This window comes from Oryctolagus cuniculus, chromosome 4 (genome assembly GCF_051225735.1).
Source record: "Oryctolagus cuniculus isolate XC-2025 breed Fujian yellow rabbit chromosome 4, ASM5122573v1, whole genome shotgun sequence".
Classification (NCBI taxonomy): Eukaryota; Metazoa; Chordata; class Mammalia; order Lagomorpha; family Leporidae; genus Oryctolagus; species Oryctolagus cuniculus.
Genome location: NC_142870.1, coordinates 77,619,605 through 77,639,176, shown reverse-complemented (window position 1 = coordinate 77,639,176; position 19,572 = coordinate 77,619,605). Strand labels below are relative to the sequence as shown.

Here is a 19,572-nt window from a genome sequence, read left to right as displayed (position 1 = left end):
AAGAATTTTTGAAATTCATGCATGATCATGATACATGTTTTTAAAAATTATCTGTTAATTCCATTTTCCCATAAACATTGAGAGGCAGAGAGAGCACAGAGAAACCTCCCATCCACTGATTCAGTCCCCAAATATCCCCAGTTACCAGGGCTGGGCTGGAGCTGAAGCCAGAAACTGGGAACGAATCCAAGTCACCCATGTAGGTGACAGAGACACAAATACTTGAGCCATGACTTGCTGCCATCTAGGGTGTGACTCAGCAAGGAGCTACAATTGGGAGTTGCAGCCAGGACTTGAGCCCAGGTATTCTGATATGGAGCAGGTGCCTCCTAACAGCAAAACCAAAAGCCTGCCTCAGTTTTTTCATAACACGTATTCCCATGAACTTTTTGAAACTTGTGTGTGTGTGTGCACGTTGCCTGTGTGTGTGCATGAATTTCAAAGATTTTGGTACCACAATAAAAATTCCATTCCATGAACTTTTTGAAGTACTCTGGTGAATGTGTGTGAGTGGGTGTGTGTGTACAGCACACATTGATAGTTCTAATTCTAATCTAACACTTCAGGGTTTATTTTAACCTTTCCTTTTTAATAATGTTTTATTTTTAATTGTCAATAATTGTAAGTTCTTATGGGGTACCATGGAATTTTTTGATACATGAATACATTGTAGAGTGATCAAATCAGGGTAATCAGCATATATATCACTGCAAACATTTCTCTCTGTTTTGTGGTGAGAACACTGAACATCCTCCTTTAGCCTTAGTCACCCTGCTGTGCAACAGCACAACCAGAACTGCCTTCTCCATTCTGCACTGGGAAATCTGACTCCCACATCCACAGATTTGCTCCTGATCCCACTGGTCTGCTTGCTGTCCTTGTCCAGCACTGACTCACAGCCCCCCATTACTGACCACTGAAAGGCCGATCCTGCCACTTCCAACTGCAGCCTCCTCTGGGCTGTCCACCTAACACAAAGAGTGGTGCTGTGGGGCTGCCTGGTTGACTTTTGGACTGAGTGGAAGGGAATGAGGGGAGGACAGAAGGCGGAAGACAGTGAGGAGGTCAAGTCAGTACTTTAAATGTTGAACGCAGGTGTGTGGGAAGCCTGAGTACTAAAAGATGAGGAGGTTAAATGGATCCTTTTGAGACAATTCTAAAAAGAAGACTGGCATCTTATGGGATCTGTCTTTACATTTGAACTTTAAACCGAAAACCATTATTTTAGCGTAGGGTTGGTTAGTGGAATTTTTTTCAATTTTTATATGAAACAAAAACTAGGACAAATGTTCTGAGAAATCGAGATTTGAAAGTATAATGGAAGTGAGTTAAGGTCTCTGAAGAGCATTTAGCTATGCTGAGGCAACCTAGAGGAGCTTAGAAGCACACACTGTAGGCCCTGGGGTAACGAATGCTCCCTATGACCGCTAGGTGGTAGGCTGAAGCCATAATAACAATCGTTTTGCTTGGCTGATGGTTAAAGCGTGAACAGAAAAGATTTTAGTGAGGAAACAAGGTTTCTGTGTTGAGTGTGTAGGCTCATCTTATTCTACCTTAGTTTGTTATGCTGAACTGCTACCAAATTTATTTTTACTGTACTTCACCAAGGGTATAATTCATCCTCAAAAGTTGTCTTTAAAGCCTTCCAATAGGGGTGGGTGTTTAGCCTAGTGGCTAAGACGCCTGTGGCCCCCATCAGAGAACTGGGTTTGTTTACCTGGCCCTGGCTCCCAAGTCCAGGCAGACCCAGGAAGCAGAGGTGATGGCTGAAGTAATAGTGTTCCTGCCCCCCACACGGGAGACCTGAGTTCTGGGCCCTAGCCATTGTGGGCATTTAGGGAGTGCATTAGTAGATAGAAGCTCTGTCTTTCTCTTTTCCCTTCACATTAACAAAAATTAGCCTTCCAGTAAAAAGTTCCATATCTACCTAACTGCTGGAAATATGAATGGCTACTATCACCCTTTGGACTAATAAACTTTAGTAAAACCTGCATTTTAGGAATTTGCGTCTAGTTATTCCTTTCTCTTAATTTTAAGTAAATATGCTGTACAATGAATGTTCTCCCACCCCTTCCCTGCTTTTTTTTAAAAACAATACTAAGCAAAATTATAGTTCAGAGTGAACTATGAGAGAAAGTCTCACTTCTGTCCATATTTAATGTTGGAAAAAATTACTATCAGAGCATGATATTATGACATAAGAGAGCATCTATTTACAAACATATACAATTTTATTGGTATCTCTACATACTACAAGAACTTTGTTAAGTATAGTCACAATTGCTGAGTGCAACAGAAAAATAGTAATTTGTCATTTTCTGAAAAGATGCAAAAATTCTGAAGATGAAAGAAAGATACATCAATGATGTTATCTGTTTCTTATTTCCTAGAATAAAACATCACATAATTAAGTACTAAAAATTATAGGTTATTAGATATTTTGATTCTGTGTACAATTTCCAAAACCACCTCCTACTTTATTTTCTGGCTTTGAAGTTGAAAAGAGTGGGCCAATACCAGAAGGGAAGCAGTATGAGAGGGGATAACTGGAGTCTTCTCATTGGTAACACTGCCTTTGATAGGCTGGGCTCTCCCTCTTAGAAGGAATAAAAGACTCTTTCAAGGCATTGGGGGTGACATAGTAAGTTATAGGCATTCCTTCCCCTTTAAACATGTGCAACAAATAAGAAAGTAAATCCAATGGCCCTGGGAACTTTTAAGATAATATCATATAAAAAAAGAAGAGTTGTTCTCCCTCTTTGCTAATATCAAGTCAAATAAAATATACCTGTAGCAGAACACCTGGTATCCATGTGCCTTCCATAAGAAATTTGTACCCGATATAGTAAATGACTGTTTTGAGAATTCCCACTGTCCAAATATTGACAATTAGTTTTCTAGTTAGCTTTATTATGCTGTTGCATTTACTATGATCCAGTGCATCAGATGTGTAAGACAATCAAAAACCTAGAAGTCTGAATTAGAATAATTAATGGGAAAGTCACACAGGAAAATATCACAAAGTGTTAAGTGTTAATTAGGCCCTGCCTGGGCAGAAATATTTTGTTCTGTGAAAGACACAAAATAAATACGAACCCAGTCACCACTGTATCTCTTACCCCTTGCCTCCCTGGACTACTCAGAAGCCGGCTGAGACACCAGCCAAGGTGGACAAACATACTGTCCTTAGTTGGCCATAAAGCAGTTGTCAACTTTGGCTGGACATCAGGGCCACCTTTGGGACTTTCGAAAGTACTTACATCTGGTTCATCACTGGGAGGAATTTTGTTATAATTGGGAATTTTGAAATTTCCTCAGGTGATTCTTATGTATAGACAAGATTGAGAATCATATATCGAAAGGCATCTACCCATGCTTCTGAATCCTCATCAAAGCCTCTTCCACTTTGCTCGCTCCCATGTCCCTCCTCATCCCAATTTCCTTGCACCAAATTGGTTCTTCTTCCTCCTTCCCCAAGTCTGATCTTAACCTATTTTGCATTTCTTCCACTCAGGGATGTTATCTGCTAACACTAAATTTGTTATGCTGACAACTATGCTTCTTTGAGTGGTGCATATTAGAGATAATGTGTCAAGTACATGACAAGTGTTTCTGGCCCTTAGGGCTGTGTGCATGTGAAATAAAACCCAGTCAAAAATAGAACTGGGCAACAGAAGGCAGAGAAAAAGAAGCTGTGAAGGCTACCACATTCTCTTATGCAAAGAGCAAGACCTGAAATTAATGTCCTGACTCCTACAAGCGTTGCCTTCTCTAAACCAATATGGTAGTTTAACATGCTTTTTTTCCCATAGGGCTGGCTGAAATCACAGATACCTTCCAGGGTTGTTCCAATGAACCTAAGCAAAAGAGAGGATTTCTTATTTACTTTTCTAGATTAAAGTTTTTCAAATAACCTGTCTTCATCTTCAACTAATCTTAGGCCAGATCTTATTCCTTATTCTCTCATAGCCTTGGTGATCCTGTAATGTAGATAACAGACAAATAGTACCTTTAATACTGGTTACAAGGGTTACATAAAAAGGGATTCCGACACTAATTCTTTTTCTTTAGTTTCTTTTAAAAACTTGGAGGAATATAGACATGGATTTTAATTTATTAACTTGAGAATCACTTCCCAAAGGCTTGAATAAATTTTTCTTTATGACTGAAGTATTGGAAAATGCCTAATGCAGGTCTGTCACTGTCATTCCAAAGTTAAGACAACGACCCTGATGGTGACTGGGGCACTAAGTGTGGGGCTTGGCAAGGTATAGAAAGCAAAGCCAATAGTACTCCTTTGTAGGGGATTAAAATAAATGTAACCCATTCATGCCTCCTTCAAAACCCCGAGGTTAGTAAGGATTATTGCTCTAGTTATTACTAGAACCAGGGAAACAAATACTTCTATTTCTCATTGATGAAAAGAAAGAAATGCCTATTTCTTTTGAACATTAAAAAGGACTTATCTCTTGAGGGAGTTTTAGGGAGATAATGTTTGCTTGTTGAGACTGAAGTCTGACTTAGCTTCTGCTGCCACCTTAGAGAATGTAACGTGATTTTAATGGTAATAGACGCTCCCAGTCATCTCTTTTGTCACTGTCCAAGTTACTAGGGAATATATTTCTTACATTCCAAGGTGGAGGAAAGATAGTAAAGATGAGTAGATGTAAAAGATCACATGGATCAACTATATTCATTTCTAAGGTGATGATGATGATAAGATGGTGGTGGTGGTGGTTGTGTGCCTGTGTGTGTGCCTATATGCCCGCCAAGGTCAGTGCAACAGAACAGAAATGTCAGAAGAGGAAAATCACATCCACATCAGATTCTTGTTATTGCTATCTCTTTGAATTATAAAAATTTTGATACAGTAAAACCTCATTAATTTGGATTCTACTAATCAGGAGTTTGTGGGATGAACTTACCCTTACATTAAGAGCTTATAAAAAACAATTTTGAAATAATTTAAACTACTTAAAATAATTTTATTCTTTTCAAGCACTTCATAAGCACCTGTTTACTTCCAAATGATGTGTCAATTATAAACTTTTGATCTAGTCATTTTGAATCTGGAGTTTTATGCACTATAATGCTATAATGTCCTTTTGATATTTTCTGCGTGCATTAAAATATTCCATAATTGTTCACTGATTTATACAGGCTTTCCCTAAAAACTGCATTTTATTGCATATGAACCACAGATATAATTTTGGGTATAGTAACTTATCTTGGTAAGACACTATACAATTATGCAGTTTTATAACAAGATATATGTTACATAGTCACACTAATCTCTGTCTTTAAATGATATACAGTAGTGGCTCTCAATTAGAAGTAATTTTGGCAATGGTTAGAGACATTTTTGATTGTTACTGTTAGGGGGTTCCTACTGGCATCTAGTAGACAAAGGCCAGGGATGTCACTAACATCCTATGGTACATAGGACAGTGCTCCACCATAAAGACTTTTATGCTAATGTGACATTGTTGAGAAACCTTTCTGTAGAACAAGTTAAATCAAATAGTATCATGAGTTTCAGAGATTCATTAAGTTTAATACTACTTGGAGTGAATTTAATTATTCCTAGAAAAAACTTGTATTTCACTCTTTCAGGTTTAAAATGCAGAAATGATAAAGTATTTGTTCAAAAAAATCAGAAAACTGGGTCATTGAAACTGATGGTACAATAGTACATTGCAAATTTAATTGTCAGTGTTTTCCAGATCCTGTCCTCCAGCTTCTTTACTATTTTCACTATACAGTTTTATGTGTTATATCTACATTTCCAAGTCAGATTATGTTACCCTCAGGCTGTTTACAGGACTCTGGGAGATTCATAAAGAGGCCTTTTTAAGAAATCAGGAAAATTCAAGGACTCTGAAAAATACTATTCTAGTGTACATTTTCTGTCAATCATCTTTGCTCTTCTCAAAATTCCTGAGAACATTGCAAGGGAAGTGTTATCTCAAACAAGAAATTTAAAAAACAAACAGAAATACTGTTTTTGGTTATTAAAGTAACCTGGACTCCAGAAACACAGTGAACTCTTAAGAATTTACACAAATATAAACCTAGTAAGATCTGATCAGTCAGGAAGAAAAAGTCCAAATCCATAATTTTAAAAAAGATTATTTTTGGAGAAACAACTTATTACAGGATGGGTCCAGGAAAATGCTTACATACATTCCTATGACTCCAACTTTCCAGAATCATGTTAGATAATGAGAGTAGGAGTCCTTGTTTCACTTTGCCTCTAGTACCTTTCTGTGGAGCTATGATAGACACCTCTTAGCATGTTAAGGATATTCTTTATTCCACTTTTTAGAGTTTTAAATGTGGAATAAATGTTTGACATCTATTAACACAATCCTTTAACTTATATTAGTTGACCAAATTAGTGTCAAAAGTATTGATTTTATATCACTAAACTATGTATTTCTGTCATCTATAATGATGACTGAGGCCAAGACGGCAAAAACACCAGTATATTTTATAAAGATTTCCAATAATAGTATTGAACAAAAAAGTGTTTCCTAATGAAAGCCCTTTTTAATCAGAAATTTAATAAATCAGAATTTCATTGCCCAGAACACTAGCTGAGGTTTCACTGCATCACACTCAAGATAATGACCATTTTGGTCTGTGAATGTCAGGCTGCAAGAGCACCTGTGGATTGCAGACCCACCCGGTTTAAGCAGTAATATACTGTGTAACTGGCAGATGAAGATACAAATGGAGCTTTAAAATATATCACTTTAGAAACTGAAAGTTGGGATGTGTGAAATTTCACTTTTTATGAATTCAGTCCTCAAAGCTAACTGCATGGTTTCTATAGTCTAGTTTCCCCAAACCTATTGTCAGCTTCCCTGCATGGAATACAAGTCAGGATGGAAAAATGCTTTGAAGTGACCCAACCCTATACAGTTTGTGCTAAAAACAGCAATCTGCTCTGAAGGTGATAGGACTGGAAATAACTTTGTTGGGATCATTTACTCTGTTGGCAATGCTTGGTTATGACCGAGAACTGTGAAAGATGTACAATACTATGGAGAGAGAATATTAATTATACTCTTGCCATAAAGACTCAATGGAAATTACAGATGAGAAGCAAACTCTGGGGTTTTGTTTTGTTTTGCTTTCCTTGGAGTTGGGTATGGCAAATATTCTTGAAATGTACTGATTGACATCTTCTAATGTAGATTTTTTTAAAATTGTTGGATGTGGCCCAATTTACAAAAATAGTTTACCATAAATCTTTTTTTCTTCTGTCACAACATGCTTATTTTTCTTTTCCTTTAAAGATGTTAATTTATCATGCAAAGATTTTTTTTTCATTAAGTGCATTAATGCTTTTGTTTGTACAGGAATTTCCAAATCAATAGGACTCCCCATAGTTTCTAAGTGTAAATCCTTAGCCAATGACATGCCAATATGATGGCTCCATTTCACATGGGAAAAGGCAAATTCCATCTATCTTGGGATTTTACCAGGGTTCCAGCCTTTGGGTTGTACATCGTCTCTGATAAGTCGCCTTTGTGATAACTTCAGATGAATGGCAATGGAACATTTTGTAGAAGAAACTGGCTTCTAGCAGTTGAATAGTGATGCTGGGAATAAATTTGGTTTCCCTGAATAATGGTTTCTCAAAGCAGTCACAGCTTCTTTAGCAGTTAGAATTGATACCATTTCTTATCTTTGTATTTCAGCATTAACTGCAAAGAAAAAAACCCAGCATTAGATGCTAAAAAAAATCCTTTAAAAGCCCTATTCAAATCAAGCCTAGATAATCATGCATATATAATTAAATCTCAAAACTTACAATGAAACTATGACTTCTTTTATAGTATAAAGTACATATAAGAATGATTTAAAAACAAACCAATCAAACTCTAAAGACTCAGCTGACAGGAAATTATTTTTAATGATGAGACAAAATGGAGCAGGTGGTTCCCAGCCTCTGCTGTCCTTCCTGCCTTCCTGCTCACATCATCCCTCCACACAACTTTCTAGCAACTAGTGTACAATACAGATCTATGTATCAGAACCAATGGACAATTTTTAAATTATCCCATAAAGTAAGGAAGTATCAATGTTCTATAGTACTTAATTTAACAAAAAAAACCCTTTAATCACTCAAAAAATTGGGGGAATTATAATACTTGTAAGAGATCCAGGTTACCCTGGTTCTCATATCCACTCATGTCGCATGACTTCTTTATGCTTTCCTGTGCAGGACCTAAACATTTAAAGTTACTACTGTGGAGATGCCTGCATTACTCTGGCCGTTTACCTCATGTGCATGTTTGGAAAATGCTTCTGCACTGGTCATCATGCCTGCAGTTTTCTCTTCCAGCTCTCCTAGCCTTTGTCCTCTCTCATCCAGTGCAATCCGAGCACGGGTCAGCTCCCCCATCACTCCTCCAGCAGCGCCTTTCACCCCTTCTATTCCACCTGGTCCAGGAATGTGCTGGGCAAGGCTGCGGGATGCTCTTCCTGCTGAAGCTTCCCCAACTAGGAATTGAAGCCATAACAGCTTAAAACATTTCATCAGTAAATTAAGTACTCAAGTTTATCACCAAGACAAAGTACTTACATTCAACTCTACTGTCATAATTCTCATTGAAATAGAGCTATTCAGTACTGATATAAACATGTATTTGAAAATATTAGTACTTAGCCAAGAAAAATGCCTAGGAAATAAATTTGATATATATTGTTATTATGTGCCTTTTTTTGTGTGTGTGAGTGGGTTTCACACAAAGTGGCATAACTGCATTTCTTGACATGGCTCAAAATGTATGTGACCTCACTTTTAATTCAAATTAGTGTCTGTTCCACACTCAGCCCTGACCATTTCCTTAGGTTTCTGTCCAGGTCTTTATTCTAACCTTTTCTGTTTATCTTGATATATCAGCCATGCGGGCCTCAGGCTGTCTCTTTCTTCCTCTGTAAATACTAGAGAATGTGGGTATATAAATATGTAAATGATGGACATTAATATATATGCTGAAATTTTGTGACTTTATGAAGGTTAAAATTTTCCCAATCATTTAAAAAGCTCAGTTTCATTCAATTTAAATGAAGTAAAAGATTTTTTTTTAATTGAAAAGCAGTGTTTTGGGACAGACACCAATATAGTAGAATAGGGAGGGAGTGTATTGCTCTAGTCTAAAGGAAGATAGTTAGAAAACATGTGGAGCAAGTGCAATCTCAGGGAGGAGTTTGGGAGAAAAAGGCAGAGGAAACTCTATGCAAATTAGAGGCATACTATGGATCTATGTGGAGGGTGTGGACAACTCAGGAACCCAGCATTTGAAAGCCTCAGCACTAGCTTTGGCGAGTGAGGTGAGACCAGACTGCAGCAGCCCAGGCCACTGTTGATAAAGCTGTGGGAAGACCTTGGGTGAGTTTGGCTTAGAGTCCTGTGGGGACAGTATGCTTGCCATCCTAGAGGAAAGAAAAAGGGGGACATGTTTTTCTTTCCTTAACCACCCAGCATGGGCATCCTGTAACTAGTCATGAAGGGGTGGGCACCATTTTGGACATATGTAACAGCTGTGCTAGCTCATGTCTGCACATCCAGCAACCAGCCAAGAGGAGACACCTGAGTCTGGCTGGGAGAACCAACAGGAGGCTGAGTGCTTCTGATTGTGGGAGCCCTGTTTTTTTTTTGGGATTGTGAAACACTGTGGCTGCATGTGAGGGCACATGGTGTGGCTGGGACTTTGGGCAGTCATTGTGGGTGGCTCCACAGCTCGGTGCTCTATGATTTCCTGGTGAGGGTCAATGCTCTGGGACCCCTGTTCACACCAAGGACTGAATGGATCCTTTGTGCGGTTCTTGGTACAGTGTGAATGAATCTTATACCCACTGGGGCTAGTGACCAGGCACCAGTCCCCTTGGAAGAGAGGAGGTGAGCGTGAGACTACTCCAACAAAGTAGGCAACTTCCCCTCTGAATAAAGGAGAGAGAGAAAGAGAGAGAGAGAGAGAGAGAGAGAGAGATAAAGAGAGAGAAGGGGCGGAGCCAAGATGGTGGAATAGTGAGGGTGCGCACCGATAGTCTGGGAAAAGATAGTTTAATAAAAGTGGAGTTACTGTAGTTTCAGAAAAAGGCTCAGGAAAAAATTGCAGAGGAAAGTCTTCTGGATCTAGTGGATGTGACATGGAGGACCTATGGGGAGAGCAAGGTAGCCCACTGCGTGGAAGCCCAGCTGCAAAGTCTGCGCGCCAGCGCTGGAAGGGGAGGTGAGACAAAAACCTCAGTAACCCGAGACATTGGCAGGGAAAGGCAGAAGGAACCTAGAGGGAACGAGGCCTGAAGCCCGACCGGGGAAAGTTCACCAGGCTGACTGGAGGAGAGAAAAAAACGAATAAATAAAGGGAACCAGCACGGACACTAGCCTCTCTCTCCATTCACCTTACAAAGATGAGGAAGACAAAGAGCAGGTGCCATTTTGGACATACGTAAAGCGGCGCCTGCCATCAGCCAAGCAGAAAAACCTGACTCTAGTGGGGAGAAATGACAGGAGGTTAGGACCTAGTGAAAGTGTGGAGCTAACGAACTAAGACTGTGAAAATCTGAGAGGGGGGGCAGAGAACTCAAGGAGTACACAAACTCGGTAACCTTGGCAACCCAGTGAGACTGCGGAGAAACTTGAGGCCACAATGAGGGCTGCATAAACTCTTTGTGTGGTCCCAGGGGTAGAGCAGATGAATACCCACAGGGGCCAGATTTCATACATCAACTAACCTCAATTCCACTCAGCTGTGCGGAATTACTTCCCAACTGAGTAAAAAAAAAAAAATAAAAGAGAGAGAGCGAGCGAGCAAGAGAACAATCTGGGTGAGTAACCTTTGGCAAACCTTTAACCCTGAAGAACCAAACAGAGCTCTCTGGCCACACCCATCACAGCTTCTAAGGATCCATCAAAAGCAGACAGTCCACTTAATCTAGAGTCATAGTATAACGAGAAAAAGCACCACAGCAAAGAAACCAAAGACTATCTCCACAATGCCAAACAAATGCAGAAACCAAGGTAACAAGAACAAGGAAGACACTATGATGCCCCCAAATGAAAAAGACACCCCAATTCAAGATAATGAAGATGATGAGATAGAAGAAATGCAAGAAGCAGATCTCAAAAAACTGATAAGAACATTAAGAAGTTCTCAAAAACAAATTCTTGAACTACAAAAATCCTTAATGGACAGGATAGAAAATCTCTCTTGTGAAAATGAAATCTTAAGGAGGAATCAAAATGAAATGAAACAACTAGTAGAACATGAAACTGTGATAGTGACCAGAAATCATAATGAAATGAAGAATTCAACAGATCAAATGACAAACACATTAGAGAGCCTTAAAAACAGAATGGGTGAAGCAGAAGAGAGAATATCGGACTTAGAAGACAGAGAACAGGAAAGTATACAGTAAAACCAAACAAAAGAAGAGGAAATCAGAAATCCAAAAAATATTGTCGGGAATCTACAGGATACTATTATAAAACCCCACATTCGGGTTCTAGGAGTTCCTGAAGGCATGGAGAGAGAGAAAGGATTAGAAGGCCTTTTTAGTGAGATACTTGCAGAAAATTTCCCAGGTTTGGAGAAGGACAGAGACATCCTAGTACAGGAAGCTCATAGAACCTCTAATAAACTTGACCAAAAGAGATCCTCACCACGACACGTTGTAATTAAACTCACCACAGTGAAACAGAAAGAAAAGATCCTAAAATGTACAAGAGAGAAACGTCAGATTACTCTCAGATTATCTCCAATCAGACTCACAGATGACTTCTCATCAGAAACCCTACAAGCTAGAAGGGAATGGCGAGATATAGCCCAGGTACTAAGAGAGAAAAACTGCCAGCCCAGAATATTATATCCTACAAAGCTCTCATTTGTGAATGAAGGTGAAATAAAGACTTTTCATAGCAAACAGAAATTGAAAGAATTTGTCGCCACTCGTCCAGCCCTGCAAAAGATGCTTAAAGATGTGTTACACACAGAAACACAGTGATCAATATGAAAGAAGGTAAAGGAAGAAAACCTCCCAGTAAAAGATCATAGGAAGCTCAAAGCATATACTAGAAAATATCTTTGGGAAGATGGCAGGGCAAAGTCACTACTTATCAATAGTCCCATTGAACGTTAATGGCCTGAACTGTCCAGTTAAAAGACACAGACTGGCTGAATGGATTAAGGAAAAAACCCATCTATTTGCTGCTTACAAGAAACACATCTTTCCAACAAAGATGCATGCAGACTGAAAGTGAAAGGTTGGAAAAAGATATTCCATGCCAATAGAAATGAAAAAAAAGCTGGTTTAGCCATGTTAATATCAGACAAAATAAACTTTAAGACAAAAACTGTTAGGAGAGACAAAGAGGGACACTATATAATGGTTAAGGGATCAATTCAACAGGAAGATGTAACTATTATAAATGTATATGCACCTAATTACAAGGCAGCGGTTTATTTAAAAGGTATGTTAAGGAACTTAAAGGGAGACTTAGATTCCAATACAATAATACTGGGGACTTCAATACTCCACTCTCAGAAATAGATAGATCAACCGGACAGAAGATCAACAAGGAAACAGCAGATTTAATCGACATTATTGCCCAAATGGATCTAACAGGTATCTACAGAACTTTCAATCCTACATTTAAAGATTTTACATTCTTCTCAGCAGTGCATGGAACTGTCTCTAGGATTCATCACATATTAGGCCATAAAGCAAGTCTCAGTAAATTTAAAAGAATTAGAATCATACCATGCAGCTTCTCAGACTACAGTGGAATGAAGGTGGAAATTAGCAACTCAGAAAACCCTAGAGAGTATGCAAACACATGGAGATTGAACAACATGCTCCTGAATGAACACTGGGTGATAGAAGAAATCAAAAGAGAAATCAAAAACTTTCTGGAAGTAAATGAGGATAACAGCACAACATATCAAAACTTATGGGATATGGCAAAAGCAGTGTTGAGAGGAAAGTTTATAGCAATAGTTGCCTACATCAAGAAATTGGAAAGACACCAAATAGATGAGCTTTCAAAGCATCTCAAGGATCTAGAAAAACTGCAGCACACCAGAACCAAATCTAGTAGGAGAAGAGAAATAATTAAAATCAGAGAAGAAATCAACAGGATTGAATCCAAAAAAAATTACAAAAAATCACCCAAGCGAAGAGCTGATTTTTTGAAAAAATAAACAAAATTGACACCCCACTGGCCCAACTAACTAAAAAAAGAAGAGGAAAGACCCAAATCAATAAAATCAGAGAAGAAAAAGGAAATGTAACAACAGACACCACAGAAATAAAAAGAATCATCAGAAATTACTACAAGGACTTGTATGCCAGCAAACAGGGAAATCTATCAGAAATGGATAGATACCTGGACACATGCAACCTACCTAAATTGAACCAGGAAGACATAGAAAACCTAAACAGACCCATAACTGAGACAGAAATAGAAACAGTAATAAAGGCCCTACCAACAAAGAAAAGCCCAGGACCAGATGGATACACTGCTGAATTGCACCGGACATTTAAAGAAGAACTAACTCCAATTCTTCTCAAACTATTCAGAACAATTGAAAAAGAGGGAATCCTCCCAAATTCTTTCTATGAAGCCAGCATCACCTTAATCCCTAAGCCAGAGAAAGATGCAGCATTGAACGAGAATTACAGACCAATATCCCTGATGAACATAGATGCAAAAATCCTCAATAAAATTCTCGCCAATAGAATGCAACAACACATCAGAAAGATCATCCACCCAGACCAAGTGGGATTTATCTCTGGAATGCAGGGATGGTTCAATGTTAGCAAATCAATCCACGTGATACACCACATTAACAGACTGCAAAAGAAAAACCATATGATTATCTCAATAGATGCAGAGAAAGCATTCGATAAAATTCAACACCCTTTCATGATGAAAACTCTAAGCAAATTGGGTACAGAAGGAACATTCCTCAATATAATCAAAGCAATGTATGAAAATCCCACGCCCAGCATCCTATTGAATGGGGAAAAGTTGGGAGCATTTCCACTGAGATCTGGTACTAGACAGGGATGTCCACTCTCACCACTGCTATTCAACATAGTTCTGGAAGTGTTAGCCAGAGCCATAAGACAAGAAAAAGAAATTAAAGTGATACAAATTGGGAAGGAAGAAGTCAAACTATCCCTCTTTGCAGGCGATATTGTTCTTTATTTAGGGGATCCAAAGAACTCTACTAAGAGACTATTGGAACTCATAGAAGAGTTTGCCAAAGTAGCAGGATATAAAATCAATGCACAAAAATCAACAGCCTTTGTATACACAGGCAATGCCTCGGCTGAGGAAGAACTGCTAAGATCAATCCCATTCACAATAGCTACAAAAACAATCAAATACCTTGGAATAAACTTAACCAAGGATGTTAAAGATCTCTACGATGAGAATTACAGAATCTTAAAGAAAGAAATAGAAGAGGATACCAAAAAATGGAGAAATCTTCCATGCTCATGGATTGGAAGAATCAACATCATCAAAATGTCCATTCTCCCACAAGCAATTTACAGATTCAATGCAATACCATTCAAGATACCAAAGACCGGCCGGTGCTGCGGCTCAATAGGCTAATCCTGCACCTAGAGGCGCCGGCACACCGGGTTCTAGTCCCGGTCGGGGCGCTGGGTCCTCTCCCAATTGCTCCTCTTCTAAGCCAACTCTCTGCTGTGGCCTGGGAGTGCAGTGGAGAATGGCCCAAGTGCTTGGGCCCTGCACCCCATGGGAGACCAGGGGAAGCACCTGGCTCCTGCCTTTGGATCAGTGAGGTGCGCAGGCTGTAGCACGCTGGCTGTGGCGGCCATTGGAACATGAACTAACGGCAAAAGGAAGACCTTTCTCTCTCTCTCTCTCACTGTCCACTCTGTCTGTAAAAAGAAAAAAAAAGAAAAAAAAAGATATCAAAGACCTTCTTCTCAAATCTAGAAAAAATGATGCTGAAATTCATATGGAGATACAGGAGACCTCGAATAGCTAAAGCAATTTTGTAAAACAAAAACAAAGCCAGAGGCATCACAATACCAGATTTCAGGACATACTACAGGGTAGTTGTAATCAAAACAGCATGGTACTGGTACAGGAACAGATGGATTGACCAATGGAGCAGAATAGAAACACCAGAAATCAATCCAAACATCTACAGCCAACTTATATTTGATCAAGAATCTAAAACCAATTCCTGGAGCAAGGACAGTCTATTCAATAAATGGTGCTGAGAAAACTGGATTTCCACATGAAGCAGCGTGAAGCAAGACCCCTACCTTACACCTTACACAAAAATCCACTCAACGTGGATTAAAGACCTAAATCTACGACCCGACACCATCAAATTATTAGAGAACATTGGAGAAACCCTGCAAGATATTGGCCCCGGCAAAGACTTCCTAGAAAAGACCCTGGAGGTGCAGGTAGTCAAAGCGAACATTAACTATTGGGATTGAATCAAATTGAGAAGTTTCTGTACTGCAAAATAAATAGGAGAGTGAAGAGGCAACCGACAGAATGAGAAAAAATATTCACAAACTATGCTCCAGATAAAGCATTAATAACCAGAATCTACAAAGAAATCAAGAAACTCCACAACAAAACAAACAACCAACTAAAGAGATGGGCCAAGGACCTCAATAGACATTTTTCAAAAGAGGAAATCTAAATGGCCAACAGACACATGAAAAAATGTTCAAGATCACTAGCAATCAGGGAAATGCAAATCAAAACCACAATGAGGTTCTACCTCACCCCGGTTAGAATGGCTTACATTCAGAAATCTACCAACAACAGATGCTGGCGATGATGTAGAGTAAAAGGGACACTAACCCACTGTTGGAAGGAATGCAAACTGGTAAAGCCACTATGGAAGTCAGTGTGGAGATTCCTCAGAAACCTGAATATAACCCTACCATACAACCCAGCCATCCCACTCCTTGGAATTTACCCAAAGGAAATTAAATTGGCAAAAAAAAAGCTGTCTGCACCTTAATGTTTATTGCAGCTCAATTCACAATAGCTAAGACCTGGAATCAACCTAAATGCCGATCAACAGTAGACTGAATAAAGAAATTATGGGACATGTACTCTATAGAATACTATACAGCAGTCAAAAACAATGAAATCCGGTCATTTGCAACAAAATGGAGGAATCTGGAAAACATTATGCTGAGTGAAAAAAGCCAGTCCCAATTTGACAAATATTATATATTCTTCCTGATCGATGACAACTAACTGAGCACCAAAAAGGAAACTTGTTGAAGTGAAATGGACACTATGAGAAACAGTGACTTGATCAGCCCTTGCCCTGACTGTTGATGAACAACTTAATACATTATGCCTCTTAGTATTTTTTTGTTTGTTCTACTTAACACTATTGGTTGAAATCTGTAATTAATACACAGTTATTCTTAAGTGTTGAAACTTAACTGAAAAGTGATCCCTGTTAAATATATGAGTGGGAATAAGAGAGGGAAGAGATGTACAATTTGGGACATGCTCAAGCTGACTTGCCCCAAACGGTAGAGTTAGAAATATACCAGGGGATTCCAATTCAATCCCATGAAGGTGGCATGTACCAATGCCATCTCACTAGTCCCAGTGATCAATTTCTGTTCACAATTGATTATAACGGTAGGACTAAGAGTCAAAGGGATCACACAAACAAGACTAGTGTCTGCAAATACTAACCAATAGAATAAAAAAGGGAGAGAACGATCCAACATGGGAAGCGAGATACACAGCAGACTCATAGAATGGCAGATGTCCTAAACAGCACTCTGGCCTCAGAATCATCCCTTAAGGCATGCGGATCTGGCTGAAAAGCCCATGAGAGTATTTCAGGCATGGAAAGCCAAGACACTCTGTCAAAAAAAATGACCTAAATGAAAGATCTCTGCAAGTGAGATCCCAGTGGAAAGAACAGGTCATCAGAAGAAGGAGGTACCTTTCTCTGAAGGTAGGAGGGAACTTCTACTTTGACTACGACCTTGTCTAAATATGATGAAAGTTAGTGAACTCAAAAGGCTTCCATTGCCTTGGCAACTCATGACAAGAGCCTAGGGTGATTACTGACGACATAAACAAGAGTGTTAAATTGTTAAGTCAAGAGCAGGAGTCACTGTGTACTTACTCCTCATGTAGGATCTCTGTCCTTAATGTGCTGTACATTGTGATTTAATGCTATAACTAGTACTCAAACAGTATTTTTCACTTTGTGTTTCTATGTGTGTGCAAACTGATGAAATCTTTACTTAATATATGCTAAACTGATCTTCTGTATATAAAGAGAATTGAAAATGAATCTTGATGTGAATGGAAGGGGAGGGGGAGTGGTAAAGGGGAGGGTTTCAGGTTGGAGGGAAGTTATGGGGGGGGGAAGCCATTGTAATCCATAAGCTGTACTTTGGAAATTTATATTCATTAAATAAAAGTCAAAAAAAAGTGATAGAGAGATAGAGATTGATTTAACACACCCAACTTGGGTGTCCTCTTGGACACTCCGCTCACCCTAGAATACTGAATAGGACTCCTTGGCCATACCCAGCACATGCCTCTGTGTATTCACTGAAAGAGCTGACCCTTCATTAAGCCACAGAGGCATAGTCAAAGGATAAAAACCATCACAATGCAAAAAAGAAAACCGAACATGTATCTCCACACCTGCCTAAAAATAAACACAGCAATTCAAGAAACAAGAATAAGGAAGAGAACTTGACGCCTCCAAAGGAACACAACAACACTTCAATACTAGAATGTAAAAATGAAGAGTCTGAAGAAATGTCAGAAATAGAACTCAAAAATTGATCACAGCATTACTTAGAAGTAATCAGAAGCAAATCCACAAATTAAAGAAATCCATATATGACATGAGTGATCATTTTTCCCATGAAATTGAAATTTTAAAGAGCAATCAAAATGAAATATTGGAAATAAATAGTTCAATAGATCAAGTAAAAAATGTGGTGGAAAGCCTTAACAACAGACACAGTGAGGCAGAAGAAAGAATACCCTAGTCAGAAGACAAATCTCTGGTAATTTCAGTTAGACCAAAAAAAAAAAAAAAAAAGAGGGAGAAATTAAAGAACTAAAAGACAGTATTGGAGACTTACGGGACAGTATCAAGCGACCCAACATACGGGTCTTAAGAGTTCCTGGAAGCGTGGACAGAGGGAATGGATTAGAAGGTTTTTTTAGTGAAATAATTACAGAAAACTTTCCTAATTTGGAGAAAGAAAGGGACATCCAAGTATAGGGGACACACAGAACTCCTAATAAGACATGAACAGAAAAGATCCTCACCATGACACATTGTAGTCAAACTCTCCACAGTAAAACATAAAGAAAATATTCTAAAATGTTTAGGAGAGAAACACCAGATTACATTCAAGGGATCTCCAATTAGAATCACAGCTGACTTCTCATCAGAAACCCTACAGGCTAGAAGAGAATCATGAGGAATATTCAAGTCATAAGAAAAAAAAACTGTCAACCCAGAATACTGTACCCTGCAAAGCTCTCATTTATGAATGAAGGTGAAATAAGGAACTTCCATGACTAACAGAAATTGAAAGAATTTGTCACCACTTGTCCAGGCTTACAAAAGATGCTTAAGGATGTGTTGCACATAGAAACACAGAAACATGGTCATCACTATGAAAGAAGATGAAGGCAGAAGATCTCACAGTTAAAGTACAAAGGAAATCCAAAGTGAACAATAGTAATATTTATGGAAAAATGGGAGGGCCAAGTTGTAACTAATCAATACTCACCTTGAATATAAATGGTCTCAAGTCTTCAGCTAAAAGATAAGGACTGGCTAAATCGATTAAAAAACAAAACCCTATTTGCTGACTACAAGAAACACATCCTACCAACAAAGATACATGCAGACTGAAAGGGAAAGGATGGAAAAAGATATTCCATGCTAACAGAAATCAAAAGAGTTGGTTTAGCCATCCTAACATCAGACGAAATAACCTTTAACACAAAAACTATTAAAAGAGACAAAAAAGGGCACTATGCAATGATTAAGGGATCAGTTCACCAGGGAGATGTGACTATAATAAATGTAATAAATATAATAAATTATAATAAAATATAATAAATGACCTAATTACAGGTCACCTGGCTATTTAAAAGAAATGTTAATGGATCTAAAGGGAGACAGACTCCCATACAATAGTAACGGGGGACTTCAGTACCACACTTTCAGCAACTGGACAGATCAACCAGACAGAAAATCAGCAAGGAAACAACAGAGTTAATCAACACTATAGATCAAATGAACCTAACAGATATCTAGAGAACTTTCTATCCTACAGCCACAGAATACACATTCTTCTCATCAGTGCTTGGGACTTTCTTTAGGATAGACCACAGGCTAAGCCATAAAGCAAGTATCAGCAAATTCAAAAAAGTCAAAATCATACCATGCATCTTTTTTGACCACAATGGAATAAAGCTGGAAATCAACAACTCAAGAATCTCTAGAAAATATGCAAACATATGGAGACTGAACA

The 19,572-nt window shown here is 38.6% G+C and overlaps 1 protein-coding gene across 14 annotated transcripts in view; it reads right to left on the bottom strand.

The window, feature by feature from the left end:
- Positions 1 to 2,212: 2,212 nt before the first annotated feature.
- Positions 2,213 to 19,572, bottom strand: part of STXBP5L (syntaxin binding protein 5L) — a 425,888-nt gene continuing 408,528 nt past the window's right edge. For all 14 annotated transcript variants that reach the window (XM_089331765.1, XM_051859274.3, XM_051859272.3 and 11 more), the window contains 2 exons: positions 8,291 to 8,511; positions 2,213 to 7,712 (listed from right to left, as the gene is read on the bottom strand). In XM_089331765.1, coding sequence (XP_089187891.1) covers positions 7,671 to 7,712; positions 8,291 to 8,511 — 263 coding nt within the window. In that variant the 3' untranslated portion in view covers positions 2,213 to 7,670. The remainder of the gene's footprint in view (positions 7,713 to 8,290; positions 8,512 to 19,572) is intronic.